The sequence below is a fragment of the Oryctolagus cuniculus genome, chromosome X (genome assembly GCF_051225735.1).
Source record: "Oryctolagus cuniculus isolate XC-2025 breed Fujian yellow rabbit chromosome X, ASM5122573v1, whole genome shotgun sequence".
Taxonomy (NCBI): Eukaryota; Metazoa; Chordata; class Mammalia; order Lagomorpha; family Leporidae; genus Oryctolagus; species Oryctolagus cuniculus.
In genome coordinates this window covers 62,609,152-62,624,738 of record NC_142888.1, presented here as the reverse complement: position 1 = coordinate 62,624,738, position 15,587 = coordinate 62,609,152, and the positions used below count along the sequence as shown (strand labels likewise).

At 42.5% G+C, this 15,587-nt stretch overlaps 1 protein-coding gene across 1 annotated transcript; it reads right to left on the bottom strand.

Moving 5' to 3' along the window:
* Positions 1-3,507: 3,507 nt before the first annotated feature.
* On the bottom strand, positions 3,508-5,865 carry LOC100348853 (synaptobrevin homolog YKT6). Its single transcript, XM_002720150.5, has one exon. It carries the CDS (start codon positions 5,727-5,729, stop codon positions 5,133-5,135), a length of 597 nt encoding a protein of 198 aa, XP_002720196.1. The 5' UTR covers positions 5,730-5,865; the 3' UTR covers positions 3,508-5,132.
* Positions 5,866-15,587: the final 9,722 nt, after the last annotated feature.

Genomic DNA, 15,587 nt, shown 5'->3' with positions numbered 1-15,587 from the left:
ATAAGAGTGCCAATTGTTAAATCAACAACGGGAGTCACTGGGTTCATGCTCCCCACGCAGGATCTCTGTCCTTAATGTGTTTAACTATGAAACTCAAAAACAACACTACTTACTAGTCGAACAATACCCTATACCTGGTTCGGTTGTGTGAGTGCAGCCTGTTGAAATCCCTGCTTAGTATATACTAAGTTGATCTTCAGTATATGAAGGTAATTGAAAATGAAACGTGATGAAGGGCGGGATGGGAGAGGGAGTGGGTGAGGGGAGGGCCACGGGAGGGAGGGAGGTTGGGGCGGGGAGCCACAACAATACAAAAGTTGCATTTTATATTCTACTTAAAACTGTTGGTTGAACTCTGTAATTAATACACAATTACTCTTAGGTGTTTAATTAATGCTATAACTAGTACTCAAATAGTATTTTACACTTTGCGTTTCTGTGTGGGAGCAAAATGTGGAAATCTTTACTTAATATAAGCTAAATTGATCTTCTGTATATAAAGATAATTGAAAGTGAATCTTGATGTGAAGGGGAAAGGGAGAGGGAGTGGGAGAGGGGAGCATTGTGGGTGGGAGGGAAGTTACGGGGGGGAGGAAGCTATTGTAATCCATAAGCTGTACTTTGGAAATTTATGCTCATTAAATAAATAAATAAATAAACAAAGATTTGAAAAAGGGCGGCCTAACCACAAACTGTCGTTGCCATGACGACGGGACCCTGGGGGGGTCAGAATGTGGGTGGGGCTAGCCTCTAGAAACTGTATATAAAGGTACCCTCAGCCGCTGTAAACCAGAGGTTGCTCAGCCTCCCTCTCCCCAGTCTGTAGTGCCTAGTGCCGGCGGGGAGAAGCTCCTGGTCCATAGTGCCTAGTGCCCGCAAGAGTAGGCTTGAGCGATCTCTCCTCCTAGTCGCCTAGAGTAACAATAAAGTGTGTTTAGCTTGAAAAAAAATATATATATATATGTGTTCTTAAAGGTGAATAGTGTCTGCTAGGCAGTACACAGTTGGTCCTTGTTTATATTTTAATTCATTTAACCATTGTATGGCTTTTTGATTGGAGAATTTAATTCATGTCCATTCGAGGTGATTTTTGATAGGTGGCAACTTACTATAGCTGGTTTGTTAATTGTTCTCTGGCTGTATCATGGAACCTTTGTTCTTTATTTCCTCTCTTGCTGAATTCCATTGTGATTAGATGAATTTCTTCAGTATGATGTGTTGATCCTGCCTTTCGTTTATCTACTTAACTGCTTTGCTTTTTAGTTACCATGAGGCTTACATAAAACATCTTACAGTTAAAGCAGGCTATTTTAAGCTGACAACTTCAGTTGCATTCTTAAAAATCCAGTATTTTACTGCATTGGTACCCCAAATTTTCTCGTTTGTTGCCATGATTTATATCATTTTATGTTGAATATCCCTTAAGAAATTGTTGTAGCCATTATTTTAATAAGTTTTTCAAATTTCATGTTAAAGATGTTATTTTGTCACTAAAATCACTGTTAGAGTATTCTGAATTTAGCTGTTTATTTTTATCATGGAATTTTGTAGCTTTATAGGCTTTTTCGTTACTAGTTAGCATTCTTGCCCTAATACTAGTGTTCCCATGGAAGTCCTTGCTTGTGGATTTCTTCTCTTTCCAGGGAAATTTTTTTTTTGACAGGCAGATTTAGACAGTGAGAGAGAGAGAGAGAGAGAGAGAGAGAGAGAAAGGTCTTGCTTTCCGTTGGTTCACCCCCGCAAATGGCCGCTACAGCTGGTGCACTGCACCAATCCGAAGCCAGGAGCCTCCTGGTCTCCCATGGGGTGCAGGGCCCAAGGACTTGGGCTATCCTCCACTGCCCTCCCGGGCCACAGCAGAGAGCTGGACTGGAAGAGGAGCACCAGGACAGAATCCGGCGCCCCAACCGGGACTAGAACCAGGGTGCCGGTGCTGCAGGCATAAGATTAGCCAAGTGAGCCGTGGCGCCGGCCCAGGAAACTTTAAAAATTTGCTGACAAATGGAATTAAAAGATAAGTTTATTTCAGTGAAAAATATTGAAGAAAGACTCTTTGTATTTGCTGTCAGTTTCTTCAGTGTTTGAGGTAGCCATTTGCTCCATTGTGCCACTTATCTGAGAGATCTGGGATGATTTGTTATAATTATTCTCTTGTTCTGGTTTTTTTTTTTTTTTAACCTATTAGGTCAGAATGGTGATTCTAAGCTTGTTACATGCCAGCCCTGAAACTGGAAATCTCTGGTAATGTTTTTATTTCAATTACTGATATGTTTTTACTCGAAAGTTTCTTTTTGTTTCCTTTGAAAAATTCTGTGCCTGTAAATATTCTTTCTTTGTTGACATATTTTTCTCATGCTTCCTTTTAGTTTTTGAACATGTTTGAAGTACTTGATTTAGAAGGTTTGCCTAGTAAGTCTAATGCTTGATTCCTCAGGACAATTTGTATTTGCATTTTTCCCATGTGTATGGATTGTGGATTTTTTTGTGTGTCTTTCCACTATGTGTATGGTTGTGTGTGTATACAATTTAAAACTGGGCATTTTATCTAAAATATATTGTGGCAACTCTAGAAATCACATTCTACTCTTCCCCCAAACACACATACAGACACGCGCGCACACACACACACACACACACACTCCAACTCAGGGTTGGTTGTTTCCAGATTTTTTTTATATCAATTTATTTTATTTTTATCATTTATATTTATTATTATTTAATTGTTTATTTTTATTTATTTATATTATTTATCTCAATTTATTTCACAAAATTTGTATTCTTTGTCCTGCATAGCCACAAAGTATTTCTTCTTTTGGCTTAATGGTCACCTAAAGATTGAAAAAAGCTTTTCCTAAACACCTGTAACCGGTAAATCTCCCAGTCTTTGCTGAGGGATTCTGTGTTCTTCGAAAACTTAGTCAAGCACTTTACTACTCTATCTCAGCTTTTACTTCCTGCTAGCTCAAAGCCTCAGAATTTGCCAATGTTAGGCTTAGTACCTATTCAGGAGGTCTCTCTTGACTGTATGCATGTCATAGAAACATGCAAGATATTTCAGATTTATAGGAATATGCCCAGCTCAGCTTTTCAGAACCAGTTAAGTACCATTCATTTGTCAGCTTTTCATTTTCTAAAGTTTATATTTATTTTTGTTTATTTGAATGGCAGAGAGAGACAACAGACAGAGAGACAGACCAAGATCAACCATTTGCTGATTCATTCCCCATATGCCCACAACAGTGAAGCCTGAGCCAGGCTGAATCCGGTAGCCCAGAACTCAGTCCAAGTCTTCTTTGGGGGTGGAAGGGACCCAACTACTTGAGTCATCACCCACTGCCTCACAGGGTGCACATTAGCAAGAAGCTGGAATCAAGAGCAAAGCTGGCACTCAGTCCCAGACACTATGATATGCAATACAGGTGTCTCAAGCTGTTTAACTGCTTTGCCAAATGCTCACCCTCAGCTTTTAATTTCAGTGATTTTATTTGGCCAATATTTTGCCACAACTTTTTTTTTTTTTTTTCAGAAGACAATTTTATCCCAACGGGAGTTTCTCAAACAGAACACAGAGAAGTGAGGCAGCAGTTATTAAAATACACTCTCATCAATGATTTGACTTCCGAATACAGCAGGGAGCAGGGAAGCATGGGGCGGGTGCCCATCAAAGACAGGGCCAGAGTCAGACCCACCTGCCCCCGCTGCCCTGCTGGGCCAGGGGCTGTGGACAAAGGTCTCCCTCTTCCTCCAAGTTCACACCTCCACCCCGTATCTCCCAGCATCCTCTGCAGACGTGCAGAGGTGATGCCCCAGCACTCCTCCTCCTGCAAGATCCGGGTCCCCCCCCTCCACCTGAGGCCCCAGTGTGTGGGCTGGGTCTGCACCTCCCAGAGGGCCCCGGCTGGGGGTTCTGCAGCAGTGGGAAGTGACCTGAGCAGGCCATGGCAGGTAAGCTGGAGCCCTTGGGCAAGCCCAGGGGCCGGAGACAAAAGGCAGCTGCAGGTAGAACAGCCAGGGAGCCCTCAGAACAAGAATAAGGCCCCCCCCACTGTGCACTCTCACCCCGTCAGGGAGTCAGGGCCACCAGGCCCTCCCGTGGGGACAGTGGGAGCTGCCAGAGCAGTGTGGTAGGCTCAGGAGGATGTGGCCACACTGGCTCAAAACTCGCAGATGACACTGTCCAGCGACGAGGGGACTGAACCCCAGGGGTGCAGGCTGAGCGCAGTGGGGCGTGACGAGGCGGCTTGGAATGTGGCACTGGCACGAGGGCACCTGGTTTCCGCGGTCACAGTGGCCGCCTCGGGGGCAGGGGCCAGCTTGGACCAAGCCTGCCCCTGACCACAGGCGGGTGATGGGAGCACTCCAACTGCTGGGCCCACGGAAGGGCCCATGTGCTCAGGCACCCGCAGTCCTGCGTTCCGAGACGGCGGCACCTGCTGCTTCCACCTGGGTGTTCAAGTCAAACTCCGAGCCAAGGCAGCGCGCCCGCCTCGGGCCAGCGAATCACCTGTGCGGGTCTTCCAGCGGAACACACCCCACGCGCCAGGACGCCGGGACGCCGGGACACGACTCACACCCCCAAGAGCGTATCTGCATCAAGTGTCAGCTGGGCGGCCCTGGCACAGGCAGGTGAACAGCGCAGGCGATGCCCCGCGTCCTTGGGCCCGAGTGCTGGCCCGCTGCCAGGCTCCAGGCCCGGCGCTGGGCCGCCCTCTCCTGCGGCAGCTTCCCCAGGTGCTGACTGCCCACCGGCCCTGTCACGGGAGGCTCCCACCCCCACCCCGCTTCCTGGAGAGTTAGTATCGTTAATGCACAAATAAAACCCAGACATACCAGGATCAAACAAGAGCTGGCTCTGCACTTCCGGGGTGGCTGGGATCAGCCCTTCAGTACCCACAGGAGCCACTCAGTTTATGGTTTCATTTGCCCAAAAATACACCGTCAGGGGCCTCAGATTCTTTCGAAAAATCACCAGACATACGAATGCGAACGTCCCCACCCCTCCACCACCCCGTGGGTCCTTCCAGAAATTCCAGAATAAAAATGGCCAGGTTGCCCCACCTGGGGCCTCTCCCGTCCGGGCTGCGGTCCTGATGTGATGACGGTGACGGCCCAGCGCGGCCGCGCATGCTGCGTCACATGATTGCACAGCAGGAGTTCTGCTTCCGGGCAGTCTTGTAGAAGGCCTTAGACTGTGTTCCCAGCACTTCCGACTTGGACACCAGGTCATCCAGCTTCTCCCCTCGCTCTAACAGAGACTCCATGGTGTTGTGCAGAATGATTTTGGTCTCGTCTAGTTCCGCTTGTACCTTAGTCATGGGGTCTGCTTCTCGAGGGTTCTGGTATCTGCTGAGGTGACCGTCCAGTGCCGTGTACTGTATTGTGGCAGGGGACCCCACCGGCCACTCTATCCTGTCGACCTGCTTGGAGAACTCGTCCAGTACCTTCTCTAGCAGGGTGAAGGCGACCCGGGACGGGTACTCACTGTCAGCAATGACCACACCCGCGAGACTGTCATTCCGGACATAGACATGGCACAGGTACTCTTGCTCTTTGACGGAAGCTCTGCTGCCTTTGGCCGAGCGCTCCACAATCAGCTGACTTGTGAAGGTCATGAACTCCTGGACGCTGGCCCTCTGGAAGAAGCTGAAGGAGGACACGTCGTACGCGGCTTTGAGCAGCACCACCTTGGCCTCGCCTTTGTAGAGGACGCTGAGGCTGTACAGCTTCATGGCGCCACGCCCCGGCGCCCCCCGCCTGGCCGCGGGGCCGGCTCGCAGGGAGCAGCGCGGCCGCCTCCGGGGCTCCCCACCGCCGCCCGCCGGCCTCCCGGCCTCCCCGCGCCCAGCTGCTGACCAAGCCGCCGGAGCTTCCTTGCCACAACTTTTATCCAGCATCTGTTTCCTACCATTGTCTCTGATTATCTTGGACAGATTCTTCTGGTGAAAAGGTTGTTCACACTGGACAAGCTGAGTCAGGTCACATATAGACAACCATATAAGTGAAATTATATAAGATTTGAAAGACCCAGAAGTCATTTCAAATAATGACAATTCTTTGGGAATTGAGCTCCAACCCTATTTTGCTCCCGTCAATTGCTTCTAGACTGCTGGTGTTACTTTGTCTTGGCATTCAAAAGTACCCCACATCTGGCAAGGGACTGATAGGAATAGCACAGATTAAATTGCTGCGATGATCAGTGTTCTTAGCCAGATTCCTACTTTTCTTAAACATGAGAGTACTTCAAAACATTTGTTGGAAAATGGAATTAAAAGTTTATGGGTGGGGCCAGCGCTGTGGCACAGTGGGTTAATGCCCTGGCCTGAAGCGCCGGCATCTCTTATGGGCACCAGTTCTAGTCCTGGCTACTCCTCTTCTGATCCAGCTCTCTGCTATGGCCTGGGAAAGCAGTAGAAGATGGCCCAAGTCCTTGGGCCCCTGCACCCATGTGGGAGACCTGGAAGAAGCTCCCAGCTCCTGGCCTCGGATCGGCGCAACTCAGAGTCTCATAACTGGACATCAAAATATGTAATTAAGAAAAGTGTTTTTAACTGAAACACTTGTTGCAATGAACAAGCCTTTTTTAGATAATGTAACTTCCTTCAAGGAATAAGAAAGATATTATGTATTAGAAAGTCTTGGTTAAATTCATATTTTCAAAGATGTTAGGGAAACCCAATTAATTTTTTTTCTTTTGAGGTTAAAGTTATATACTATCATAAAGTTAAACCTAACAAAATTAGATCTTCCATCAATAAAGGATTGCTTTATTATGACCTGATTAACCTTGCCTATATTAAGTTACTTTATACACAACATACTCTATTTATCGAATCCCAGAATTACAAAGAAATATGTCTAAATAAAATTTCATATAACTGAAATTTATCAATTACTGTTTCATCAACATTTAGATAACTGACACTACACACTAAAAAGAGAAAGATGGTTCTATGAACATGAAAAGTGCAAAGAATTATTCCTCCTATAAATTATACGAAAAGAATCTGAAATGAAATGTACAATACTACAAGTTTGAATTACAATAGTTTTAGAATTTTGGGAGAGTAATGGATAGCAAGATACTGATAGTTTTCTGGTACTAGTGATTTGTACAGTTTCAAATTCTTCTCAGACTTCTGAAAGGAGCAATTAACTACTACGTGCCAACAATATGGACTGTTTGCATGACTCATCTCCTGTTGTTATTGTTTTAGATAATTTCCTGCTTGTCATCCTGTCTTCTCTGCTGATCATTCCCTACATGACCTATTTCTTCTCATCCTGTGTGCTCTGGGCCTTATGGCTTAGTTACTATTAGTTAACTTTGAGCTTATCTCTGTATCAATACAAGTCAATATAAGTATAATGATCTCATTCAGTATTCAGAGCAGAAAACCAAACATTTCCTCACTGGAGTTAGGAGTTTTTATTAGGTTCTTGAGTAATAGGGGGTTCTATCTGAGATAAAGATGTGGAGTGTTGCATTAAAGAGACTAAAGTAGATGAAGAATCAGTGGTAACTACTGGAACCCAATGAGTTCTCTCTCAGTAAAGAACTCGGGAAATTTACTTTATGGTCACCCTTCTCTGGAAGCCTCTGCACATGCTTTTGGGTATTATTTGGAATAATATATAAATTTTAAATATTATTTGAAATAATACATAAATTTTGCTAATAGATAAATTAAATTATATTTGTTATAGATACATCCTCAGTGTAGAATGTTTATGCTGTTTGGATAGACATACTATGTAATCCATTCTTCACTCAAAAAAAACATTAAAATAAAAGATGGTAGCTTTTCAGACTTGTCGCTCCCCCTCTTCGCGGAGGAACGACACTAAACCCTGCCTAGGCTTCATATCCGAGTCACGGCACCATTATGTCGCTCCCCCTCTTCGTGGAGGAACGACACTAAACCCTGCCTAGGCTTCCTATCCAAGTCACGGCACCATTATGTCGCTCCCCCTCTTCGTGGAGGAACGACACTAAACCCTGCCTAGGCTTCATATCCGAGTCATGGCACCATTATGTCGCTCCCCGTCTTCGTGGAGGAACGACACAGGACCCTGCGCTGTTCTTTTGTCTGCTCAGCCCTCCCCGGGTTTGCTGCTGGTTCTTCCCGGGTTGGCTACCGTCCCTCCACCTCCGTGGAAGGGTGGTTCCCCCTGCCACATTCCCCACTTCCGCGGGGGAACGGCACACCGCCGGCCGGCTCTCTCGGGGGCTGCACAGGTGTTCCTTCAGATAGATGTTCCTGGTGCATGTTGTCTCTCTCCTCCTTTATAGTCCTCTTCCACCAATCCCAACTCTGCTACCCACACGCCGAGTACGCTGCTCTCCTCCAATCAGGAGCAGGTCCTGCTGTTTATTGGTTGAACTGGAGGCAGCTGTGTAGAAGCTGTTTCCTCCCTTCTCAGCGCCATATTGTGGGAGAGCAGATGCATAGAATAAGTCTTAATTCCAGTAACTTAGTCTAGTCCAAGTTGCTCCCAGTTGCTCCCCACAAGACTTCTCTAATTTGGAACAGCAGAAAATTCTGAAGTATTTGTTTTTACATAAGGCATTTACAAATTTCAAAGGCATACCATTCCTATAACTGGAATAATAGTGTCACAAAATTCAGGTAATCAAGAAATTTGCCTTTAGGAAATATTTATTATAATTAATGTACCAGATATTTACTTGTGTGTTGCTACTTCTAAATTGCTATACATTGAAAAAAAACTGGGCTGGCGCTTTGGTGTAGTGGGTAAAGCTGCTGTCTACAGTGCCAGCATCCCATATGGGCTCTGGTTCGAGTCCCAGATGCTCCACTTCTGATCCAGCTCTCTGTTATGGCCTGGGAAAGCAGTAGAAGATGGTCCAAGTCCTTGGGCCCCTGAACCCGTGTGGGAGACCCAGAGGAAGCTCCTGGCTCCTGGCTTTGGATCTGCGAAGTTCCGGCCATTGCAGCATCTTGGAAGTGAAACAGTGGATAGAAGCCCTCTCTCTTTCTCTCTGCCTCTTCTCTCTCTGTGTAACTCTGGCTTTCAAATAAATAAATAAAATAAATCCTTAAAAAGAAAGAAAATATCTGATGATTATTTTAAATGCATTCAGTCAACTACCTCTGACTCTTGTTGATCACATGGAATGTCTCAATTACCATGCTAGTCCCTAGAAATGTAGTTAAATAAAAGTAATCCCTTCACAGTCTTCTATGGACAGCTGGAGAAAATAGAATGTAAGCATTACTACTGAAACTCAGAAGATGGATATCTAACCCAGATATATAGAGAAATTAAGAATATTTTAGTCATAGGGAGCAGCATGTGAAAATCCCCATAAATCTAAGAGAGCATGGTGCCTTCAGGAACTGCAAGTAGTAAATATGATTGGAGCACAGATGAAGGGAAGAGTGATGGTGAAAGACAGAACGTTTACTTGAGTAAATTCAAAACCTAGAGGTACTATTTAAGAGATTATGAAGGCATGTTTTAGGACATTAAGGAGTAGGATTTTATTTCTGAGATTTATTTATGAAAAGCAGAGAGATGGGAAGAGAGGGAGGGAGGAAGGATAGAGAGAGAGAGAAAGAGAAAGAGAGAGGGAGAGAGGGAGAGAAAGATCTTCCATCCATTGGTTCACTCCCCATGTGGCCACAATGGCTGGGGCTAGGCCATGTCAAAGTCAAGAGCCTGGAACTCCATCAGCGTCCATGGGTTGTGGGGAGCAACTGGGAGCAACTTGGACTAGACTAAGTTACTGGAATTAAGACTTATTCTATGCATCTGCTCTCCCACAATATGGCGCTGAGAAGGGAGGAAACAGCTTCTACACAGCTGCCTCCAGTTCAACCAATAAACAGCAGGACCTGCTCCTGATTGGAGGAGAGCAGCGTACTCGGCGTGTGGGTAGCAGAGTTGGGATTGGTGGAAGAGGACTATAAAGGAGGAGAGAGCAACATGCACCAGGAACATCTATCTGAAGGAACATCTGAGCAGCCCCTGAGAGAGCCAGCCAGCGGTGTGCCGTTCCCCCGCGGAAGTGGGGAAAGTGGCAGGGGGAACCGCCCTTCCACGGAGGTGGAAGGGACGGTAGCCAACCCGGGAAGAACCAGCAGCAAACCCAAGGAGGGCTGAGCAGACAAAAGAACAGCGCAGGGTCCTGTGTCGTTCCTCCACGAAGACGGGGAGCGACATAATGGTGCCGTGACTCGGATAGGAAACCTAGGCAGGGTCTAGTGTCCTTCCTCCGCGAAGAGGGGGAGCAACATAATGGTGCCGTGACTCGGATATGAAGCCTAGGCAGGGTCCTGTGTCGTTCCTCCACGAAGAAGGGGAGCAACAATGGGTGGCTGTGAACCAAGCACTTGGGCCATTTTCCACTGCCTTCTCAGGAGCATTAGCAAGGAGCTGGATTAGAAGCAGAATAGTCAAGATTCAAACCAGCACTCTGATATGGATTGCTGGTGTTGCAAACAGTGGCTTAACCTATTGTTCCACAACACCAGCCTCAAGAGTAACAGTTTTATACTGATGTTGATTTAGAATTTTTTATTTTATAAAACTTAAATTAAATATTTATTAATATACTATGGATCAAATTGTGTTCAGTAGTTCACACACAGTACCTCTTATTTATTTTTTAATTCACCACTAGCCATAATATTCAACAAGTAAAAAGCAGGAAGCCCACAGTTCCACAAAAGTATAGTCAAGGGCTAAAAACAATAATCATATCACAAGATATTCATTTAATTCTTATACATTTTTATATTCTATACTAACTGCCACATATCAGAGAAAACATACAATATTTGTCTTTTTAGGACTGGCTTATTCACTAAGCATAATGGTTTTCAATTGCATCCATTTTGTTGAAAAAGACAGGATTTCATTCTTTTTTTTACAGCTGAGTAGTATTCCATCATGTATATATACCACAATTTCTTTATTCAGTCATCAGTTGATGACATCTGGGTTGATTTCATATTTTAGCTCTTGTGAATTGAACTACTGAGAATTATTTATTGAGAATAAACATGGGGATACAGGTAAGTTTTTCATATGCTGATTTCATTGGGGTACATTCCCAGGAGTGGGATGGCTGGGTCATATGGTAGATCTATTTTCAGATTTCTGAGGAATGGGAGTGGGCAATTAGCCTGTAGTTAAGATGCTCATATTCCACATTGGAATACCCAGGTTCAATTCCTGGTTCCAACTTGTATCTTCAGCTTCCTGGTGGATGGGAGATTCTCTCTCTCTCGCTCTTGCTCTCTCTCTCCTCTTTCAAATAAAGTAAAAAATAAATAATCTGTTTAAAAATAAACCTACTGATAACACAGATTATGATCATTAGAGTTTTCAGGGAAGACTTCTCAGAGGAAGTATTGGCTGAAATGAATCAAGTGGGAAACACTAAGGGCTAGTTATTCAAAGAAGGATGTTTTTGACACAGGAAGAGAAGCACAGGTAAATCCCAGAGATATAAAATAACAAGGCACAGAGAAGTGTATTATGGTAGCATGGATTGGTGAAGAAGATGGCAAAAAGCTAACGTGGGCTGCATGTGGGAGAGTTGTGGGGATTTGATAAATGGCTACATGGAAGGAATTGGCGCTTGTGTTGATGGGCAAAGCCTGTCTTCTCTTTTGGAGTACTGGATAGATGATGGACTCATGCCCAGGAACCGCATATGAGCAAATGGATAGATTTTAAGTGTAAGACACTGCATTTGTTTAGGGGTAAACTGGATTTAAGTTGCTCAAGTGGAGCTTTCCAGAGGACCTAGAATTTAAGAAATTTTCCCAGAGCAAAATTTCTTAAATTACTAAAACACTCCAAACCATCTTGATAGTACAAAAATATAAATTAACATGAATTTCAGGCCAGTACTTACTTTATCTATCAAAGGTTCTAGTAGTAGTGACACATTTTGGAAATGTTACCATGTTCTATGCAGTATGGTTTAAATAGTCCTATTTAAGCTGTGACTTCAGTGGCTCAGGTTTTCTCAGCTGCAATTTAGTATTTATATTTATGCTTACTTGTACATCAACCATTGGAATATAGAGAAGAAGGTGGCTGCTGATAAAAAGACAGTAAAATATTCATTTTTATTTATTCATTTTGTTAGAAATGCATTTTTAATAAACCCAGTAGAGTGGTAATAGGGTCTTGAACCTGAAATTTATTAGAGCAATTTTCAGAATAGACTAGAATGTAGAAGTTGCATGTACTCTATTTTACTTGTATTTTATTTATCATTTCCTTTAATGAGAAAGAAACAAAATCAAAATTTATGGAGTTGTTATACTAATGAGATAGCACTGTAATGATTGGGATCAAATCAGTAATGATGTCTTGTCTTTTTTCTTCACATTTATGTCTACTCCCTACAAAATAATTCTGTTAACATTGTAATTGCTAGAAATAGCTCATTATAAAACTTTATTTAGGCTCATAAATATATCACCCTAGAGAGTCTCCCTTTACAGATATTTTTGCAAAGAATATATAGGTAGCTAAATGTCATGGTTTAGTGAACTGGCAGTTACAGAGGTTAAAGTTCATACAAACAAATCCCAGTGACAAGTAAGCTTTGGAACTTCATGGATAACAGTGAATTTCACTAAAATTTTCTCTTCAAGTCTGTTTTTATTTTAATATATGCAATAGGGAAAATGACTGCTATTGTTTTTTTATAATTCTAAATCAAACCTTGTCAAATATTTCAGAATATACCCATCTTTCATTTGATGTGAAGTTATTCTTCAAGTAAGATACACTTAATAGAAGCAGACAGGAAATTGAAGCATTTTCTCAGAAATTTACACATGTGAACTTGTGGATTTGTGATAACTATGCATTCTGTGTTCTTGAAACAATAATTTCCATCAGTAATTGTCAATATTTAAGGCAACGGAGCAAGTAGAAATCTGAGAAAAGGCTGTTTTGAGAAAGCAAAATGAAGTCTGCTGATACCTATTTAACACATCTTTCGTGGCTAAGAAAAACTCATAGCAGGCAATTTGAAATAAAAGAAATCTCATTTCGTGCGATTGAATGCCCTCCACTGTTTTCTTGTGTTTAGTAAATGAACATGCCCACTGGTGTGGAACTTAATGAACTTATTAGCAGTCTCATATCTTTTATTTTGACAGGACTACAGGATACTCTGAGCTACAAATAATTCAAGCTGAAATTAGTGATAAAAGCATGTTTTTCAGAATTTCTCTCCTTTTTCATTTGCATTTTATTTAGTTCGTACATTCATTCATAAATTCTCTTACTTATTGACCAACTGCTATTGACCTCTGTGTTAGATACAAGTGCACAACAGGCCCTGTGGCAGTTAGTCACATAAATGAACAGGACACAGTCCCACTAACTGGAGCCCAGTCTAGTATTGGAGAAGCTTATTTAAATAAATACACAGTGTAATGAACCCTTTCACACATATCTAAACAAATATACACAGGAACAAGGAAGACAGAGTAATTAGCTTCATGGAAAAGTAGAGAAAGAGTAGCAAAGGAAGGCTGTTTGTCTTCAGTGCAGTGTAATGTGTTTGCACTCTCTCTTCCCATAGTTTGCTTGTCATCATACCAGCATTTGCAAGGATTTGGTGTCCTTATGCATTGCCAACTGCAGACCATGTTTCAGTCTGCACCTCCTTTACTTCTCCCTGTGGAGAATTATTTACCAGGAGGAAATGTCACTCAATTATCTTGTTCTATGAGAAAAATGTGTTTTCTTCCTTTAATTTTGAGACTTTGATAGGTCTGTCTCATCTTTAATTGTGAGTTTATTGTGGTATTATATTTTAGGTCATATTTTCTTCCAGAATTATTTCCCTCTTTATTAATATAGAAGGTGATGGAATATTCATTCGTTCTAGAAATTTTCAACCATATTTGCTATTCTTTCAGAGTCAGGAGTTTTCTACCAAGTGAATGTACCCATGTAGATTGCCACTGGCAGACACAATAATTCTTGTGGGATATCAAACCAGACAGCATATTCATCTGGTTTCACTTATTCTATTACTCTGAAGGCGTTCTTTCTCTTTCTTTTTTAAGGTTTGTTTATTTTCATTTACTGAAAGAGTATGGGAGAGTTGGGGGGAGAGACAGAGACAGACAGAGGTCTTCCAATGCTAGTTCACTCCCAAAGTGGCTCCAACAGCCAGGGCTGGCCAGGCCGAAGCCTGGAGTTAGGAGTTCTATCCAGGACTCACATGTAGGTGACAGGGTTCCCAGCACTTGAACTATCATCTGCTGCCTCCCAGGGTACACTAGCAGAAATGGTAGATCACAAGCAGAGTAGCCAGACCTTGAAGCTGCACTCTGATATGGGACTTGGGCATCCAAAGTGGCAAAAGTTATTTCAAATCAACAGTTACTTGAAAGGAAGCAAAAGCTTTTGACAAAATGTTTAATGCAGAGCTCTACGATGGAATCTAATTTCAAAAAGCACTCAAAAGATAGTTTTTCTTGAGTTGTTGTGAGCATTCATTTGGTAGCAAAACATGATCTGTTTTGTGACTATCTATTGTCTTTATTTAAATACCTAGAGTAAATACTTTTATATTTTATGACAGAAATATCAATCTTTTAGTTTATGGGGCACCGCTCCAGATGGTGATGGGAGTGGTGCTATGTGCAATGTATACCTTATTACATTTTTAAAAACTAAATTACATGAATTTCGAAGCACATCTAGATCTAAGAAATTGAAAGCATATAGTAGTATTTGTGCATCTAATGTGATATCTAATGTTTAGTACAAAAGTGTTTTTCAATATATAGTCATTAAATTACTTCCCCTGTGTATATTGAAACATATTAATTCTTCAAAATTCACCTTGAATATGTTACTGTAAAATCTTCACACACTTTCATCATTAATAGTCCTTTCCCCATGCTTAATACTCGATTGATGTATCTAAAATATTTCCAGTGTTGTATAGGAACTGTTACTTGTATTATGACTCTACAATAAGACTATTAATATTTCAAGAATTTCTCATCTTTCTGTATTTGTCTAGTGCCTAGTAGAGTGTCCTTCATGCCTGGACTCTCAGTAAATATTAAACAATTTTGTACTGAATGCTAAAAAATTCTAAAAATTCAGTTTAAAACTTGTTGTGTGGGACCAGCATTGTGGCATAATTGGTAAAGCTGCAGCCTACTATTTTGGCATCCCATATGGGTGCCTGTTAGAGTCCAGGCTGCTCCACTTCCAGACAATTTCCCTGCAAATGGCCTGGGCAAGCAGCAGAAGATACCCCAAGGGCTTGGGCCCCTGCACCCATGTGGGAGACCTGGAAGAAACTCCTGGCTGCTGGTTTCAGTCTGGCCAAGCAGTGGCTGTTGCAGCTATCTGGGGAGTGAACCAGTGGAAAAAAGATCTCTCTCTCTCATTCTACCTTTCAAATAAACAAAATAAATCTGTAAAAAAAAACTTAGTATTTGCCTAGAGTCCTTTAATAAAAATCAATAATCCTATTCAATCATGTTTTATTCTACAAAACGTGTTGTGTGTATAGAAAGCTGATATTAGACATGAGAGAGACCAAATGAATCCTAACTTGATTT

Coding starts and splice junctions, on each gene's coding strand:
- LOC100348853 (XM_002720150.5), bottom strand. CDS start 5,729: ATGAAGCTGTACAGCCTCAGCGTCCTCTACAAAGGCGAGGCCAAGGTG.